Source organism: Antechinus flavipes, chromosome 3 (genome assembly GCF_016432865.1).
Source record: "Antechinus flavipes isolate AdamAnt ecotype Samford, QLD, Australia chromosome 3, AdamAnt_v2, whole genome shotgun sequence".
Lineage (NCBI taxonomy): Eukaryota > Metazoa > Chordata > Mammalia > Dasyuromorphia > Dasyuridae > Antechinus > Antechinus flavipes.
The window spans coordinates 634800946-634817992 of NC_067400.1; the positions used below are offsets into that span (position 1 = coordinate 634800946).

Below are 17047 nucleotides of genomic sequence, written 5' to 3' on the forward strand. Positions count from 1 at the left end.
TAAAGATTCCAACAGAGTTGGAAGCAGGATGGGACAGAGAGAAGCTGGAGCAACATTTCTGTTCCATATTTCATTGGAATTCAGGGATTGGAGGAGGCAGATGGAGGCTTCTCTCTGCTCTCCATCCTTTACACACTGCCTCATAATTCTCCTGCTTGTTCCTTCTGACTGTGTCACTGCTGACTTCTACCTCTGGTGAGGAAGGGCAAAGATTATCTGAGAACATTCAGGATAAGAGCATGAGATAAAGGAGAAAGGAAACGAAAGAAAATGGAAGCATGAAGAGGATTTGGATAGATTTGAAGAAATGCTAAAAACTATACTGGAGATGGGGAAATTTGAAAGGAATTAAAAGGCTTCCTGGAGAATGAGTAGTAGTAGGATGGGATTCAGGAGAGACAGAAGAGCTGTTCTTGCACTATCTAATGGGACCACATATATACAAGTGGTTAGGTTATTTTTTATGCCTTTCTCCAAATGAGAAAGCCAGAAACAATGAGATGTGACAAATAGTGCTAATTGAAGCTAAAAAGATCCCTTTGAGATGGGATCTTTTTACTTTCCCCTCATGTTCTGTCACTCAAAGATAATTTGATTATTTCTTGCAATATTGTGTCAAAGTTCCTTTTTTGGTCACAGATTTCAGGTAGCTTAATTATTCTTATATTTTCTCTTCTTAATCTGTTCTCCAAATCTGTTTTTCTAATGTTTCCCATTCTGTTCTATTTTTTCATCCTTTTCTAATTTATTTTGTTATTTTCTGATCTCTTATATGTTCACTGGCTTCCCCTTGCCTAATTTTAATTTTCAGAGTTATTTTCATCTTTGAGACTCTCTATCTCCTTTTTTAGTTGGTTAACATTTTCCCCCACAATCTTCTTGTTTTTTCTTGCATTTTTTATTTGTTTTTCTCCTTGTCTCTCATTTGATTTGAAATTCTTTTTTGAGTTCTTTTATAAATTCTCTCTGGGCAGGGAAACATTTCAAAGAATTATACTGCTCACTGGATATGCTGGTTCCTTCTTTTGCAGAGCCATGTCTCAGCAGCACAGCTGGGCCTGGCATTCCTAATCAGCAGAGGTTCCCTCAGTCTTCCTGGACTCAGACCCCTGATTCTCCACACTGTCTGGGAGGTGAAAGTTCCTGTGATTCTGACTGAGTCTCCTGCCAAACTTAACTAGCCCCAGGGTTCTTCACTTGCTGTTTCTGTGGAGCTAGCCTGGAGCTGTTTGCACTTCATCCAAGTTAAACCTCATCCTGGGGACTTTCTTCTCATCTTCTGTTCTCAGAAGGAACACTGTTCTACAAATCTTTGTTTTTCACAAGTCTACGTTCACTCTGAGGCACAAATTTGTTCTGTTTGTGGAGAAAATCTGGAGAGCTTGAAATGTTCTGACCTACTCTGCCACCTTCCCAGAGTCCTCCTACTAGCTTTCTTTTTAAGAAGGCTTGCTAAAACCCACTTCACTTCATCCTCCAGAATGTCTATCTCTAGATCAGTAGCCACACCATCCTGGTTATCAGTAATGATAAGAGAGATTTCGTCTGCTTCTTTTGTATATTCTCACCATCTTTTCTTCATCTCTTCTGCTCCTGCTAACCCCCTATCATTTTTGTCTTTTATCTTGTCCATTTTTGCATCAAACTTGCCCTGAAATCTCCAATTTTCTTGAAGAGATCTTTTGTGTTTCTCATTCTATTGTTTTCTTCTATTTCTTTCCATTGCTCATTTAAGAAAACCTTCTTGTGTGTCCTTGCTGTTCTCTGAAATTCTGCATTCATTTGGGCATATATTTAATTGACCTTTTTCTCTTCCATTTTCTTTCTTCCCTCAGCTTTTTGTAAAACTTCAGCAGACAACCATTTAGCTTTTTCGCACTTCTTTTTATCTGGAATAATGGAATACTTTTTCTTTGTTGCTGTCTCCCAGACAATATTTCTAACTTTTGTCCAGAGATCTTTACACACTCTATATATCAGTTCTCATCCTTTAAATCTTTCAATTACCCTGCATTTCATATTCATAAATGATGTAAATTAGTTCACACTTATAGGGTCAGATGATTTCCCCCTATTTTTAAATATAAATTTTGCTAAAGAAAAAAAAAAAAAAAAGCTCAGGATCTGAGCCACAGTCAGCTTTAGGTTTTATTTTAGCTGACTACACTTTTCCACATTTGAATGCACAATATATAAACAATGAGATCTCTGTATTAACCATCAGGTGATATTTGTGTGTAGAGGTTCTTTTTAGGTTGTGGAAAAGAAGTGGTTGCTATGACCAATAACTTATTTTGACAAAACTCTATGAGCTTCTGCTCTGGTTTGTTTTCTATCCAAAATCAATCTTACCTGTTATTGCAATTATCATTTAACTTCCTACTTTAACATTCCAGTCCAATTAATGAGTGTGATTGTGATTTTTTGTATTATTTCTAGAAGATGTTATAGATCTTCATAGAACTGATTCACTTTGGTCTCTTTAGCATCAGTAGTTAGAGAACTTGCTTGTGTTACTGTGACCTTGAATAGTTTGTTTTCAATTTGAACAAATATCACTTGGTAGCCACAGTAGCATATGTAGTGATCATGTGAATCAAATTCAATCATTCCCTTCCATTTAAGTTCACTGACACCTAAGATGTGAATGTTTAATCTTTCTATCTCCTATTTGACCATATCCAACTTATCTTGGATCATAGATCTTATATTCCAGATTCTTGAGCAACATTTATCTTTATAATATCAGTCCTTTTTTTTTCACTAGATGCATTTACAGCTCAGCTTCCCTTCCAGCCCAAGCATTCCATTAGTACTAGAGATTCTTATAGTTGTCCTCCATTCTTCCCCAGGAGCATATTGGACACCTGATCCAAGGGATCATCTTCCAGTGTCAGACCTTTTATCACTACATTGTTGTGGAAGGAGGGAATTCTGTAACTTAATGAAATTATGACCTATGTTTTAGAGAATTACTCAAGATGGACAGCTCACAGGGGAGAGTTCTGACAAAAGGTCTTCCACTGGAGAAAGAAATGGCAAACCATTTCAGTATCTCTGCTAAGAAAACATCATGGACAATACTAATACCATAAAAGACATTTTAAATAGACTCATGCAAATTGATCATTTTTGAAATCTGCAACATCATAATGAAAGATTTTATTCTGAGTTAGTTTAGGAGGGAAAAATGGAGAAAAAACTTGTGAAAGCGTTTTTTCCCAGTTCAAACAGTTTGATATCCCTTCTGTTTCTATTTTTTGAAATAACATTTTATTTTTCCCCAACTATGTGTAACCTACATGTAACAATAATTTTAAAACATTCACTAGTTTTTATTAAAATTTTGCGTTCCAAATTTTATCTCTGCTCTCCCTCTTCTTACTCCACCTTAAGGCAGAAAGCAATCTCATATAAGTCATCTGTACTATCACATTAAAAATTTCCTTGTTATTTATTAAGTTCAATAAGGCAAATGAAAGAAGGAAGGAAAAAATAAACAAAAAGAAGCAAGAAGAAAAAAGGAAGGAAAGAAAGAAAGAAGAGAGAGAAAAAGAAAGAGAAAAGGAAATAAAGGTGAAATGAAGGAAGGGAGGAATGGTATGTTTTAATCTGCCTTCAAACAACATTAGTGCTGGGACAGCTAGGTGGTACCAGTCCTGAAGTCAAGAGGACCTGTGTTCAGATCTGGTCTCAGACACTTCAGACTTCCGAGCTATGAGTGAACTTGGAAATCATTTAACCCCAACTGCCTCAGGGAAAAAAACCCAGCCCAAAACAAACAAACAAAACAAAACTACTTCCTCTAGAGGTGGATAGTATTTTTATCACGAGTCCTTCATAATTGTCTTGGATCATTATATTGCTGAGAAGCAACACCAGTTTATCATACTACATTGTTATCATTGTATACAATAGTCTCTTGGTTCTACTCACTTCAATTTCTACCAGTTCATGTAAATCTTTCCTGGTTTTCTAAAATAATCCTGCTTGGTATGTCTTATACCACATAATGTGCCATTACAATCAGATATCACATCCTGTTCAGCCATTCTCCAATTCATGGGCATACCTTTACCAAATCTTAGCCACCACAAAAGAGCTATTATAAATAATTTGCTCAAATAATTCCTTCCCCTTTTTTACCTCTGCTGTATGTAGGCCAAATAGTGTCCCTGTCAGATCAAAGGGTGCAAAGTTTTATATTCTACTGGGCATAGTTCCAAATTGCTCTTCAGAATAGTTGGATCAGTTCACAATTCTACCAACATATAGTAGTATCCCATTTTTTCCACATTCCCTCGTACATTTATTATTTTCCTATTACTTTGTCATATTAGACAATCTGATCGGTGTCAGGTAATACTCAGAGATATTTTAATTTGCATTTATCTAATCAGTAGTGATTTAGAAGTTTATATGAGTACAGATAGTTTTGATTTCTTGATCTGAAAACTGCCTGTTCATATCCTTTGACCATTTATTAACTGAGGAATTACTAGTTTTCTTATAACCCTAATTCTACATACTTGACAAATGAGGTCTTTAACATAGATACTCATTATAAAGTTTTATCCTCCTTTTGTGTTTTTCTTCTAATTCTGGTTGTATTGGTTTTGGTTGTGCAAATTCTTCTCATTTTTATAGAGTCAAAATTATGCATTTTACATTTTGTGATGCTCTCTATATCTTGTTTCATGTTAAATTCTTCCATTCTCCATAGATTCAATAGTTAAATTATTCCATGCTCTTCTACTTTCCTACTAGTATCACTATCTTTTAATAAATCATGTATACATTTTGACCTTCTTTTGGTATATAGTGTTAAATGTATGTCTGTAACAAGTTTTTGCCATTTTATTTTCGAGTCTTCCCAGTAGTTTTTATCAAATAATGAATTTGTGTCCAAAAAGCTTAAATCTTTGGGTTTATTAAATATTAAATTACTATGCTCATTTACTACAATGTCTTGTATACCCAATCTATTCTATTGATCTGCCAGTTCATTTCTTAGCTAGGGGCAAAGTGTTTTGATAAGTAACACTTCATAATAAAATTGAAGACCAAGTATGACTAGGACATCTATCTTCACAATTTTTTTTCCATTGATTTCCTGGATATTCTTGACCTTTCATTCTTCCAATCGAATTTTATTTTTTCCAGCTCTATTAAATGATTATTGGTATGGCAATAAATAAATTAATTTAGATAGAAATGTCAGTTTTGTTGTGTTGACTCAGCTCTTAATAGCCATTAAAGTGATGTTTGTTTCCCAGGCTTTTCAGCACTCTGGGCAACCCTTAATTTCTGATTCATCAGACAAAGAGATCTGAAAGATCTTGCTCTGGCCACTAATATTTTATTCATCAAGGATTCCTTTGTGATTTCATGGTTCAAAATGAAATTGTAACGTTGGATTTATCTGGGGAAGCATCTGAGAACTTCACTTTAATACCTTTCAAGTAGTTTAGAATAGGTTTATCATATACTTGAACCAAATTTTTGTACAGGTTGTGAATCAGAGAACTGGAAGCAAGAGAGCAAGAGGGAAAAGGAATAACAGGAGGAAGAGAAGGAAGCAGCATCCAGAGCAGATGGCACTAAAATAACAAATATTCCATTAATGTATGGGTTTGACTGGATGGCTGCTTCTCTTCCCTTCTGCCTCTCTCATTCTGCAATGCTAGAGCTTTCTGAAGAATAACTTGAGTTAAAGGAAGAAGAGAAGAAGAAATCCAGGAAAATGCCTGAAGAAGAGGAGATGATAAATATGAAGGGAAGAATAGAGATTTTCAGGCTGAAGCTGGAAAGAGAAGTACATTAAGGCTGTCACATAATGTGTCCAACCACTCTTCCGGGAGAACGGTGAATGTCTGGGATATCCGAGCGGATGCTCACATTTCTACTATGTGGAATACCACATTCGTTGGAAGATGTCTGAACAAGTTGTTCAGTCATATTTAAGATATTAGAGTGACCTGACTTCCTTCTTCACTTGCCTTCCCCTCCATTTTCCCTGACTTATGTCATCTGGGCCCACTTTGACTTTTAGTGTACATTCTCTGTGATTTGTCCTTGTTTGCATTGTCTGCACTCTTTTAAATGTGTTAATTAGTATATATCCAGAGTATCTTCATCTGCTTCTTCTGAACATTATCCCTTTAGTCAGTCAAATGAAACATCTGATAAGCATTCAATCTACCTGCAGAATTGTCTCCCTTTGTGTCTTCAGGATTTTTTGGTATAGAATTTCCATTCCCTCCAGAACAGACATCCCTTCTATTGGATACTTCTCTTTCCCATACTTTTCAGATGAAAACTATTTTAATTTAAGTTACAAGATTCCTATTATACACAGTACTATCTGTTCTTTATTTGAACGCCATCCTCAGCCAGGATATTGTCATGCCTTTATTCTAAGCCATTTCTAACAAATGCTTATTCCCTTTCTTTCCTTCTTTTTCCTTATTGCTAAGTAAATGACTATATTTGATATCTAATAGTGTCATAACCATGAGTAGCTGCTTTGCATAAATAGAAAGACATTGGCAGGGACTCAAAAACTAAAGTCATGAAAGAGGAAATTATTTTCTCCACAAAAGAATCACATATAGAATTTTGACAAAGTCTAAGTGAAACACTAATTCTGAGGTGGTTTTTCTATGAGAATCTGACATTTTAAGAGCAGTTGGGAAAAGCAATCTAGCCCATGGGGTGAGTAGGTGTTCCCATGACCATAACAGAAATATGCAAAGTTACCAACATGAGTGATCCACTCTACTGAGTAATTACAGCTGGGGAAAGAGTAGAAACAGTTTACCCACTAGCAGCAACTGCCAGAGATAATTTAATCAGCCAGCCAAAAAGGGTTTATTAAGCACCTGCTACTTGCCAGCATAGTAGTAAAGACAAGGGATATAAGAAATGGATGGAGAAGACAGCTCCCAAAAATGGGTCAAATGTTCTCCCTGCTAGAGATGCTTCATGAAGAAGGAAAATGGATGTGATAACCACCCAATGTTCCAATTTCTCTTTCAGATCCTGTATGTTGCCAGAGATCCAAGGGACATCCTTGTATCTTTATACCATTTTAAAAATCATATCCCACTTTCCCTGTTACGTCCAACTTTTGAGCATTTCTTGGAAAACTTCCTGCAGGGAAATGGTGAGTGAAGAAGGAATGATGGAGCTGCATCCTACTTCCCCTCCTTCTCCCTTTTCTCTATTGTCTCCACACCCTTTTGCCATCATAATGAAAATCCCTATTTTCTTGATATCCTTTCATTTCCTGGGAGGCACATTCCTTCCAACAGCTCAGCAATATAGACAGGGCAATGACTGCCTCCCCCACCTTAGAGAAGAGTGTTAGAAGTGATAACTGCGAAAGTGATTTTTTTCAAGACTATATGACCAAGAAATTTTCAGAGATGACAATAATTGGGGCCCAGGCCTTTTGAATCTAAGACCAGTTCTGAAAAGCAAAGTCTCTAGAGACCAGCTCAAGGCCTGGATTGAAATGTAAATCATTCAAATTCCCCTACTTCCTTCATAGTGAAGTTTTAATGTCATTTACTTCAGGGGGTCCAACCTAGTCTTTTGTCTTGCTGAGAACTCTGAGGCTAAGGCCAGCACCTGAACCAAGTTCTGGGTTGTACTAGTGACTTCCCTGGGGCTCTTCTAGCTAGCCTTCTCCTGTTTGACATTTTTCTGTGACTGGGAATCAAGGTCCCTTTCCTCTCCCAACCCCACCATTATCCCTAACCTCCCTGCCAGACACACACTGTACGGTAAGAGCAGAACTTCTTTGACCATGACTCTCATTCTGACAAGCATCTAGGGCAGAGTAAGCAGCTTAACAATCTGAAACAGAAATAACCTGGGCTCCCATCCCTTCTTTTCCATTCATTTCCAGTTGTTTTTGGGTCCTGGTTTGACCACATCAAAGGATGGCTATCCATGAGAAATTCAGAGAAGTTCTTGTTCCTAACCTATGAGGAACTTCATCAAGTAAGGTCCCTGTACTTTTCTCTTGTCCCCTTTCCAGGGGTCCCCATTAATGTTACTGCCTTCCCTTTCTCAATTATTTCCAATTTATCTTGCATATATCTTAGTTCTGCATGACAGATTGCATATTGTTTTAGTCAGAAAAGGAACACTATTTTCTAAGAATTATATGCCAGGTATTTTGCTAAGTGCTAAGAATACAAAGAAAGGCAAAAGATAGCTCTTGCCCTCAAACAGCATAAAATCTAATTGGGAAAAATGTGCAAACAACTTTGTATGAATAAGAATAAGACTGTGTAATTAATTGGACACATTCAGGAGACAGGCAGGCTAGCATGAGGAGGGTTGGGAAAAGGTTTCCTGTACAAGGGGGAATTTCAGTTAGGACATTAAAGAAGCCAAGAAAAGTTGAGAACTTTCCAAGCATGGGGGAAAATCAGAACAAATGCTCAAAACCAAGACATGGAGGGCTGTGTTCATCAGAGGCTGAGGGGAAAGCAGGCAAACATCTAGAAATGGGACAGAGCACACAGACCTCAGGAGAAAGCTGGAGTATCAACCCAGCATATCAGAAACTGCATCAATAGAGCAGCTGAGAAAGAGAAAGGAGGAATGGGTCCCAGTTCAGAGAGACCAGATTCCATATGCCAGGATTTGGTTCTGAAGGTACCAACCTATGATGTAGTAACTTATTAAAAAAAAAAAAAAACACATCATCAAGTGTGCTTTATAGTACCTGCCAATTCTGATCCTGGGTCCATCCTCTGGTCTAGTTAAGTCCCCTCACTCTGAATCTCTTCCATAGAGATCCTGGCATTTATCAAGAGTTCTTTGCAGGATATCTCCATATCTGTCAGATTTTCTCTGTGTGATTTGGAAACTTGGTGGGAAGAGCTCCCAAAATCCTGAATAAAAAGGAAGTCTTTTCTCCTTCTCAGAAATCTCTTGAGCTTTTCCTTACCCAACTTCCATGTCTATTTTCCTTCCTGTTTGATCTCCCTTCTTTCCTTTTTTTATGGTTTTGTTCATCCTTTATCTCTTTCTTCTTCTATCTTCCTTCTTCTCTTCGTCTTATCTTTTTCTTCTCTCCATTTCTTAGTTTTAAAAAATTTTCCTCAGTGATCTCTCGCATTCTTCTCTATGACCTAACCTTTCTGCTTTTCTTTCCCCCATTTTCTCTAATCTCTTTTCCCTCTCGCCTTCCTCTCTTTAACCACTCCATCTCTTTAATAACATATAATTCACTTTTCCCCATTTACTCAGTATCCTTTCACTTCTCCTTCAAACTCTTCTTCCAACTTGCTCTTTCTTATTTTTCCCCTTCATATCTTCTTCCTGTTTTCTTTCTTTCTCTTTGTCTCTTTTTTTGTGTTTTCTCTTCCTTTCTGTCTTTTCTTCTACCTCCTCTTCTACCTTTTTCATTTCTCTCCTTTCTGTTTTCTTTTTTCCTTTTATTCCAATATCTGTTCCTTTTTTTTTCATTTTCTTTAACTCGATCTCTTCTTCCAATTTTTCTTTTCTTTCTTTCCCTACATTTCTTGTCCCTATTTTTCTTTTTCTTTCCCTCCATCTCTTCTTTCTATTCTCTTTCTTCATTTCTTTTTCTTCAACTCTTCTTTTTATTTCCATTTAATTTCTTTCTTTTTCTCCATCTCTCCTTTTTGTTGTTTCTTCCTTTGTCTTTGGCTCTATTTTCCTGCTTTTTTCCTCTTCTCTTTTACTCCAGTGCTTCTGTTTTCTTTTCCCTTTTCTCCTCATCTGTTCCTACTGTTTTCTTCTTTTTTTATTTGCTTCAATTCTTCTCTTTTCTTCTATTCTTTATCTCTACCTCCCATACCAGCTCTTCATCCACTCACCATAATTTCTTAGTTTACCCCCGTTCCTCTTCCCTACTCTACCTTCAGATTTTCTTCTTTTTCTTCTTCTCTACTTGATTGCCTTTGCACTCCTGCTTCAGATCTTGTCTTCCTTCCCATTCCCACTACTCCCTCGTACCAACTCCAATCTCTTTTCTCCCTGTATTTAGTGCTTTCACTCTTTCCCTCACATCTTTCCTTTCAGATTATTCTTTCTCTCTTCATCGAAAATCCCTGTTTCTTCTTCTCTTACACTTTTTGCCTCCCCCTTTCCCTCCTTTTCTTTCTCTAAGACTTTTCATCCCACTATTACAGGTTGTTGTATGTTTTTCTAGAATCTTAAGGTCAGTGTGGAAAAAATTTGCCAATTCTTGGGCAAGGAGCTGAGTGAGGAAGAAATCAATTCAGTCATGAAGAATGCTTCCTTCCAAGTCATGAAAAAGCACATCCTGGAAAACAAAGAAACTATGCCTATAAAAAATACTGAATCTGTCAAAAACTTTTTGATGAGAAAAGGTGAGAAGCAATGGTCTAGGACCACTAGAGAGTTAGGTAGGTGTTTAACACCCCCCCCCCCTTTCCCCCATTCCATATAGGCATATAGGTAGTCAGAAACAGAATCAGAAAAGGTGTGAAGCACAAAACAGTACAACAGAAAAGAGGCAGCCAAAGAATTTGTCCCAGTAATGTAATAGACTGTAGTATATTTTTATGCAATGACACACTCAGAGATAGAATGCATGAGTTTCCAAGAAAACCTCTATCAGGTTTTCCTGTGAGGAAAAATAAATAGAAGAGGAGTAAGAGGAAGAGGTAAGCCTTCCTGTCAATACTGCATGAAAGATGAAGGATGAAGAGAAGAATTCCCTCGTTGTAGGGGAGGGTGCTATCCCATAAATATCAGTCACTGCAGTCTACCCATGTCTCCTTCCTGAGTCAAGGGGGAAGGAAAAAGGGATGGGAAAAAATGATCACCAAGGACATGACCCAAGCACCTGTTGCTCTCATTTCATATGTGACAGGAATCTGTGGAGACTGGAAAAACCACTTCACAGTGACTCAAATGGAAACATTCAACAAGCAGTACCAAGAGAAGATGAAGGGGATGGACAAGGATCTGTTCCCATGGGATCAATGCTGAAATGGAGAATGGTGTTCTCTAATTCACCCATATATGATCAACAAATGATAATTCTGGCTCCTCCTTTGCATCCCTATTCTACTTTTACTCTCTTGTTGCTCTTATTGCTAGTAGAAAGAAAATTAGAATTGAGACACAGGACATCCAGGCTGCTTCCCAAAGGAAAGCTTCCAGTGTGGGTCCCTTACTCAGCATGCTAATTTTATCTTTGACACACATACTCTGCATGCTATTGTGGAAAGATCCTTTTAAGCCTGTGATTTAAACATAAATGAATGCTGAATGTTGTAGGCATGTTCTCCCTTTTGAGATGATGGTGACTGTAATCATTGCTCAACAAATTCATAATGCTAAGAGATTATGTAATGTTAAATAATGCTTGCTTTGATGAAATAAATTTAATGACTTCAACCTGATCATGATGAATAGTTTGCAAAATGAGATATTTTTCATTGATCCATTGGTTTCTGGAACAGATCTAGCTTAAAATAACAACAACAGGATGTCCTTACAGTTAAACAAAGCTGCTTGTGTGACCTGTAAATTGCAACAAAGGAAACATTACATATAAGGAAAGCTGGTGAGGAGATTTTTTTTGGAGTTTTGTAAATATAACCTGAAAAGCTTTAAAGGAAGGTAAAAAAAGACAGCTGTCCACCTATATTGACCAAAGTTGAGTCTATAGAGAATTATAGCCAGATCCTGGTTAGTGTGCAGAATGAATCTCATAGATGCGTACATGCTTCACATTCACATTGCATTTTTCCATTGGGCTGTAGCTAGTGGATATATTTTTCATAATAATAACTGAATAATGACACCTAGAAGGCATAGGACCCCTTTATGTAATTCATTATTTCATTAATTAGGACCTTACTTAAGCCCAAATTTAGGAAAAACTATAGAGGGTGAGATACTGAGGAATTCAGAGGAAACAAAATGGAAGGAAGGAGTGAAAGCTATGCTATCACATATCCCTAAATAAAATTTTAAGTATAGGTGTCAAGCTGATGAATTAGCCTAATATAAAAAATCAATTTGAATAAAAATAATGAAAAGTTAATGAATCAGAATTTAAGCCCTCAATCTATGTCTTTTGCTAAGCACTCGAGTTACAAATATAAAAAGCAAGACAGTCCCTGTACAGAAAGTTTACATTTTAATAGGAGAAACTAGCTGTGTTTAGAAATTCTCTAGGGTTATCTGTAGCTCCCCCTCTCTGGTTTTTGGAGAAGCATCTGGATGTCTCTGTTCCTTCTCTTCAGTATTTGTTGTCCTCAAGGATTGAAGGGTATGCCAGTGGTGTGTGAAACCTGATACTGTGCAAAAAAAGTGTGCAAAATGTTTAGAAGTATATGCAGAGGGGCAGCTAGGTGGCACAGTGGATTGAGCTCCAGCCCTGAAGTCAGGAGGATCTGAATTCAAATCTGGTCTCAGACACTTAACACTTCCCAGCTGTGTGACCCTGGGCAAGTCACTTAACCTCAATTGCCTCAGCAAAATAAATAAATAAATAAATAAATAAATAAATAAAAGTCTATGCAAGTCCATTATCTGTTTTTATTGCTTTTGGCACACCCATGATTGCACAAGCTTGTATAACAAATTCAGTGACCACTCAGCCTGTCTCTTTTGTTGCTGGTTTTGCAAAAGTGATTCCTGAAAAAGTGTCTACCACAACATGGATAAAAGACAGACAACCAAAAGATTTATAATGGGTCATATCCATTTGCCAAATTTCATTGGGTCTCAAACCATGAGGGTTCTTCCCTGGAGGGAGCATAGGAGCCTGGAAAGGAAGGCAAGCTGCACAGGCTTTAACTATGCTCCTAACTTCCTTTCTTGTTATTCCAAATTGTAAACATAAAGCTCGAGCAGCCTGCTGGTATTTAAAATGGAATTCTTGAGCGGGCTGAATTAGGGAATGTTGGCTAACATGGTGAGAAAATGATCTGCCTTTTGAGTTTCCAAGAAAAATAGTTGCTAGAATACCAGTATGAGAGTGAATGTGGAAGAGGTAATCCTTACCTGGATGTTTTCTCACTTGCTCTTGAAGTTCCTTAAAAAGCTGAAATACGGTATAGGCTACAAATTTTATCTGAGCTGTGGCAATTCTTTGAACCACATCTACTGAATGGGCTGAATCAGATATTCTATTTATATCTCCTGGATAATAAGTAAGAACTAGCATAGTTGCATACATCTCCTGCTGAGTGGACTGAAAAGGAGTTCTGACTACTCTTTTCTTCAAAAATCCATGGCCAATAATGTAATAGCTGGATTATCATTAAGAGGACCCATATGTAAAATTTGGAGCTGTGCCCAATAAAATTTGCCAGCATATATTAATTATCCCAGATAATTGTATTATTCATTTAATGGCTTTTAAAGTGATTCTAGTCACAAGCACTGGGTAAGGAGTAAGGCTTTGTTCTGGTTGTGCTGGGAGGTTCACTAACTCTCTTAAACTGTCTCCCTGATGAAGGACTGCTGTGGGTGCCTCTTGTGTAGCAAAAATTGATATTTCCAAGGGTTTTTGAGTGACTCTTTCAACCACATTGGATAAAGCCAGCTCAACTTCTTTCAGAGACTCTTGGGTTTCTGTTGTTAGCTGGTGGGATCTGTCTAAAGCAGTGCCTCCCCTTAAAATGTCATACAATGGTTGTAATTGATAAGTAGTTAAGCCTAACACTACAGATCCATTGGATATCTCCTATCAATTTCTGAAAGTCATTTAAGGTGTTCCACTTCTCTGTTCCTAAAGAAAGTTTTTATACTATTAATTGTCTTGGGACATATTTCATATCCTAAATATTGAAAAGGAACATATTTTTGAATTTTTTCTGGGGCTGTATACAATTGGTAGTTCCTTAGTGTTCCTGTGGTCTTTTGTAGGCTTCCTTCTAACATTTGCTCCTCAGGGGCACACTCCAAGATATCATCTATTAATATAATAACATAATAACATAACTTTTGGAAATGCTCTCTTACTAGAGTAAGAACATACATTTGACACATAGTCAATATAATAATTAGCTTCCACTTGCCCACTTCTAATTTTTAAGGAATTATTTTTTTGTACTTCCTCTTCTATTTGATAATTTTTAGGCAGTTGTTTATTTCAGGGAACTTTTGTACTTTCTTTTCCTTCCAACAAATTCTACTTTTAAGGAGTTGTTTTCTTTTGTAAATCTTTGTACAACTTTTTCTATTTTCAGTGTTTTGAGCTGTTGACTCTTTTTTGATTGTCTTGCTTTATATAATTTTTCTTCTTCTCTTATTTGCTTTTCTAACCATTTCATTGGGCAGCCTTCCTTCACTCCTTTCCTGGAAGTCTTTCACTGGCTTTTTCCACTATGGTTTATGATGACTCTGATACCTCTCCTACCTCAGAAGGTCTGTGGACCTTCTGTGAAGGAAATATTCATAAGATCCCTCCCTTCCTCTTTTTCTATGTAGGAACCCAAGGATGATAGATATCCTTAGGCATTAGGATCAAATATGTCTCTTACTGGACAGAGAAGTGCCGAATACAAACTTGGGAAGACTGAAGTATGTTTGGGATGTAGGCAAGAGTGGAAAAGTACTTTTCAGAATTTTTCAGAAAACTTCACAGACTTTTTTGCCTCCAGCTTGCTGGCTCCTGGTCAAAGATTCTTTTACTTTTGTGAATGCACATCTTTGAAAAGTTTTTTCCCTGATGGTATTTGAATATATTTGATTAAAAGGACTATTTGTTTAAATCTTTATGTTCTGAATGATGCATCACACCAGATCTGAAAAGGACATAACTGAAATAACTGAATTTTGAACTCTTTAAATAGGATATCAATTGTCAAGAGCAGATGAAGACAATAGAGATAACTCAGTGTCAAATACACTAAACAGTCCACTGTCAGAACAAAAGGAGTTGAAAAGAGCCAAGAAAGGACCTTAGTCAGCAGACACATGATGTTCTTTCCAAGAGAAGAAAGATGATCATTTAAAATAAATAATTTACTTAAGGTTATAGGGTTATAAATAAAATAAATTTAAAATGAAATTATACCAATTTTAAAGAAAAAAGAAACCATATTAAGAAGGCTTGAGGATTACAATCATAGCATTTCATATTAGGGATAAGCAGTATGAGGAAAAACTATTGAGAGGATCTTAGTAAGATATCTAAGGAAGCAAAATCATGGTAAAAAATATTTAAGGAAGAAAAAGGAAAGAAAAGAAGAAAAAGAAAACAGGAGGCTTCTCATGACAAACTATACACTATAGAGGACAATACAGCCATCGTATTTGAAGTGTAACACCAGGGTCCCTGTGATGAGGCCCTGAGTGTGAGAATGTGTAGCAGAGAGAAACTGAAGAATTGATAAAATTGGTTGCTGAGGAAGGCAGAGAGAAGGCACTCATAGAGATCATTTTAGCTCTGTGATCCCACTCTCTGGGGAGGTTGTCTAGTTAGAATTGCAACTTACGTCAAATGCTGCACCCTCTATAGGGGTCTTGGTCAGTCTTGCCTTACCATGTTTTATCAGAAATCCCAACCATATCCCTGAAGAAAATTTTCCCCATAAAATCTATGGCTCATGCTATATTCCCTGCCCTCTTTTGGGTCAGTCTGCCACAGCACTCTCACTCACACTATCATTTTCCCTTAACCTTTCCACTATGCCATGTAGTATTTCCCCTAATCCTACAGTACTTCTCAACTCCATTTCTCCTCCTTTTAGGTAACTAACTCTTTTAAGATGGTAAGTCCCTTTCAAGATTTAGCTTGCCAATTAAGAGTATGCCCCAACCTCATGGAGTATTTTTTTACTTCTCAGAAGTGGCAAGTTCCTCTAGGAACTTTCCTTTCCATCATTAATTATTAAAATCCCTTTCTATGCTCTCCCAAACCTATTTTATATTTACCATTCTTGGTGTCCCTCTAATTTTTTCTATAACCTATTCCCCTAAATAAATTAACTTTTGCCAAAGAGAATGACCATGGTGAATTTTTCCCATGACTGCATCCCAATATTTGGTGCTTACCATCATTAGGTACATCATTGAGTCCAGAAATGCCAGTAAAGAGAAGAAAGATTGGAGAAGCAGCCAGATTGGACCAAATCTAGTTATGAGAGATCTATGTGTCAAACACAAGTTTGATTTTGTTAAGAAGTCAATTTATAAAATCTCTGAAGATAGAGAAGATAGCTAATTGAGGAGGGAGAAATTTCTGACCTTATTAAAATGAATTAAAAAAGAACTAAATAGCCAAGAGAAAAACTATTGCAAACTTACTTGTCTAGTTTATACAAAGCTTTGTGAAATTTGAGGATATCCTCAAGGAGGGTTTTAGTAGAAAAAAGAAGGCTTTCCTAATTGGTATTTTATAATGAATCACATGTTTAATGTCATACAAGTATCATAAGTGACTGAAAAGTACAGAGAATGCCACATCCCACTCTGTTTATCATTTTTGTTTTTGGAAGTGTTTCACTCAGTTCAGTGAAAATGCCACTTTGTGGGCTCTTTTTGTAAACACTATCCCCTCTTTGAAATTGATGAAAATTGTTCAAAATCCCTTGAAAGATGAAATAACAGTAATCATTTTTCTTCAATAGCATTAACAGTAAACATCAGATGAAGACTTGTCCCTATCTTATCTGAGGTCATATTGTGCTTTCCCAGGAGAATCAGATGTCCTCAATGGCACAGAGTGTTTTGTGTTTGTCTTTGTATGCCCAGTGCCAACCTGCTGTTCCTCCCAAATCAGCCCTAACTCAGACTCACTTCTGTCCTGTAGTCAAGATCCTAACCCTAACACCAGTGCCACCTCAAACTCTAAATCTACTCGTCAATTAATAAACATTATTAAGTGTCTTCTATGTACCAGGCACTGTGTTATGAACGCTGGGAGTCCTAATAGAGGTAAAAAGGACAGGCCCTGTCCTTAAGGAGTTTACAATTTAATGGGGAAATGATGAACAACCAAATGTACAGAAAAAAAAAAAAACTACAGAGGGGATAAATTAGAAGTTTGTGTAGCAATGGCAAAGCTTTAAGA

The 17047-nt window shown here is 36.8% G+C and overlaps 1 protein-coding gene and 1 long non-coding RNA gene across 2 annotated transcripts in view; one reads left to right on the forward strand and one right to left on the reverse strand.

The window, feature by feature from the left end:
* The window catches only part of LOC127556915 (sulfotransferase 2A1-like), a 34244-nt gene extending 22827 nt beyond the window's left edge, over window positions 1-11417 (forward strand). The window contains exons 3-6 of the mRNA XM_051990434.1: window positions 7039-7165; window positions 7913-8007; window positions 10196-10376; window positions 10883-11417. Of these exons, the coding sequence (XP_051846394.1) occupies window positions 7039-7165; window positions 7913-8007; window positions 10196-10376; window positions 10883-11001 (522 nt within the window). The 3' untranslated portion in view covers window positions 11002-11417. The remainder of the gene's footprint in view (window positions 1-7038; window positions 7166-7912; window positions 8008-10195; window positions 10377-10882) is intronic.
* LOC127556925 (uncharacterized) overlaps window positions 1-13353 on the reverse strand; it is a 72539-nt gene extending 59186 nt beyond the window's left edge. The window contains exon 1 of the long non-coding RNA XR_007952558.1: window positions 11414-13353. This is a non-coding gene — a long non-coding RNA (uncharacterized LOC127556925). The remainder of the gene's footprint in view (window positions 1-11413) is intronic.
* Window positions 13354-17047: the final 3694 nt, after the last annotated feature.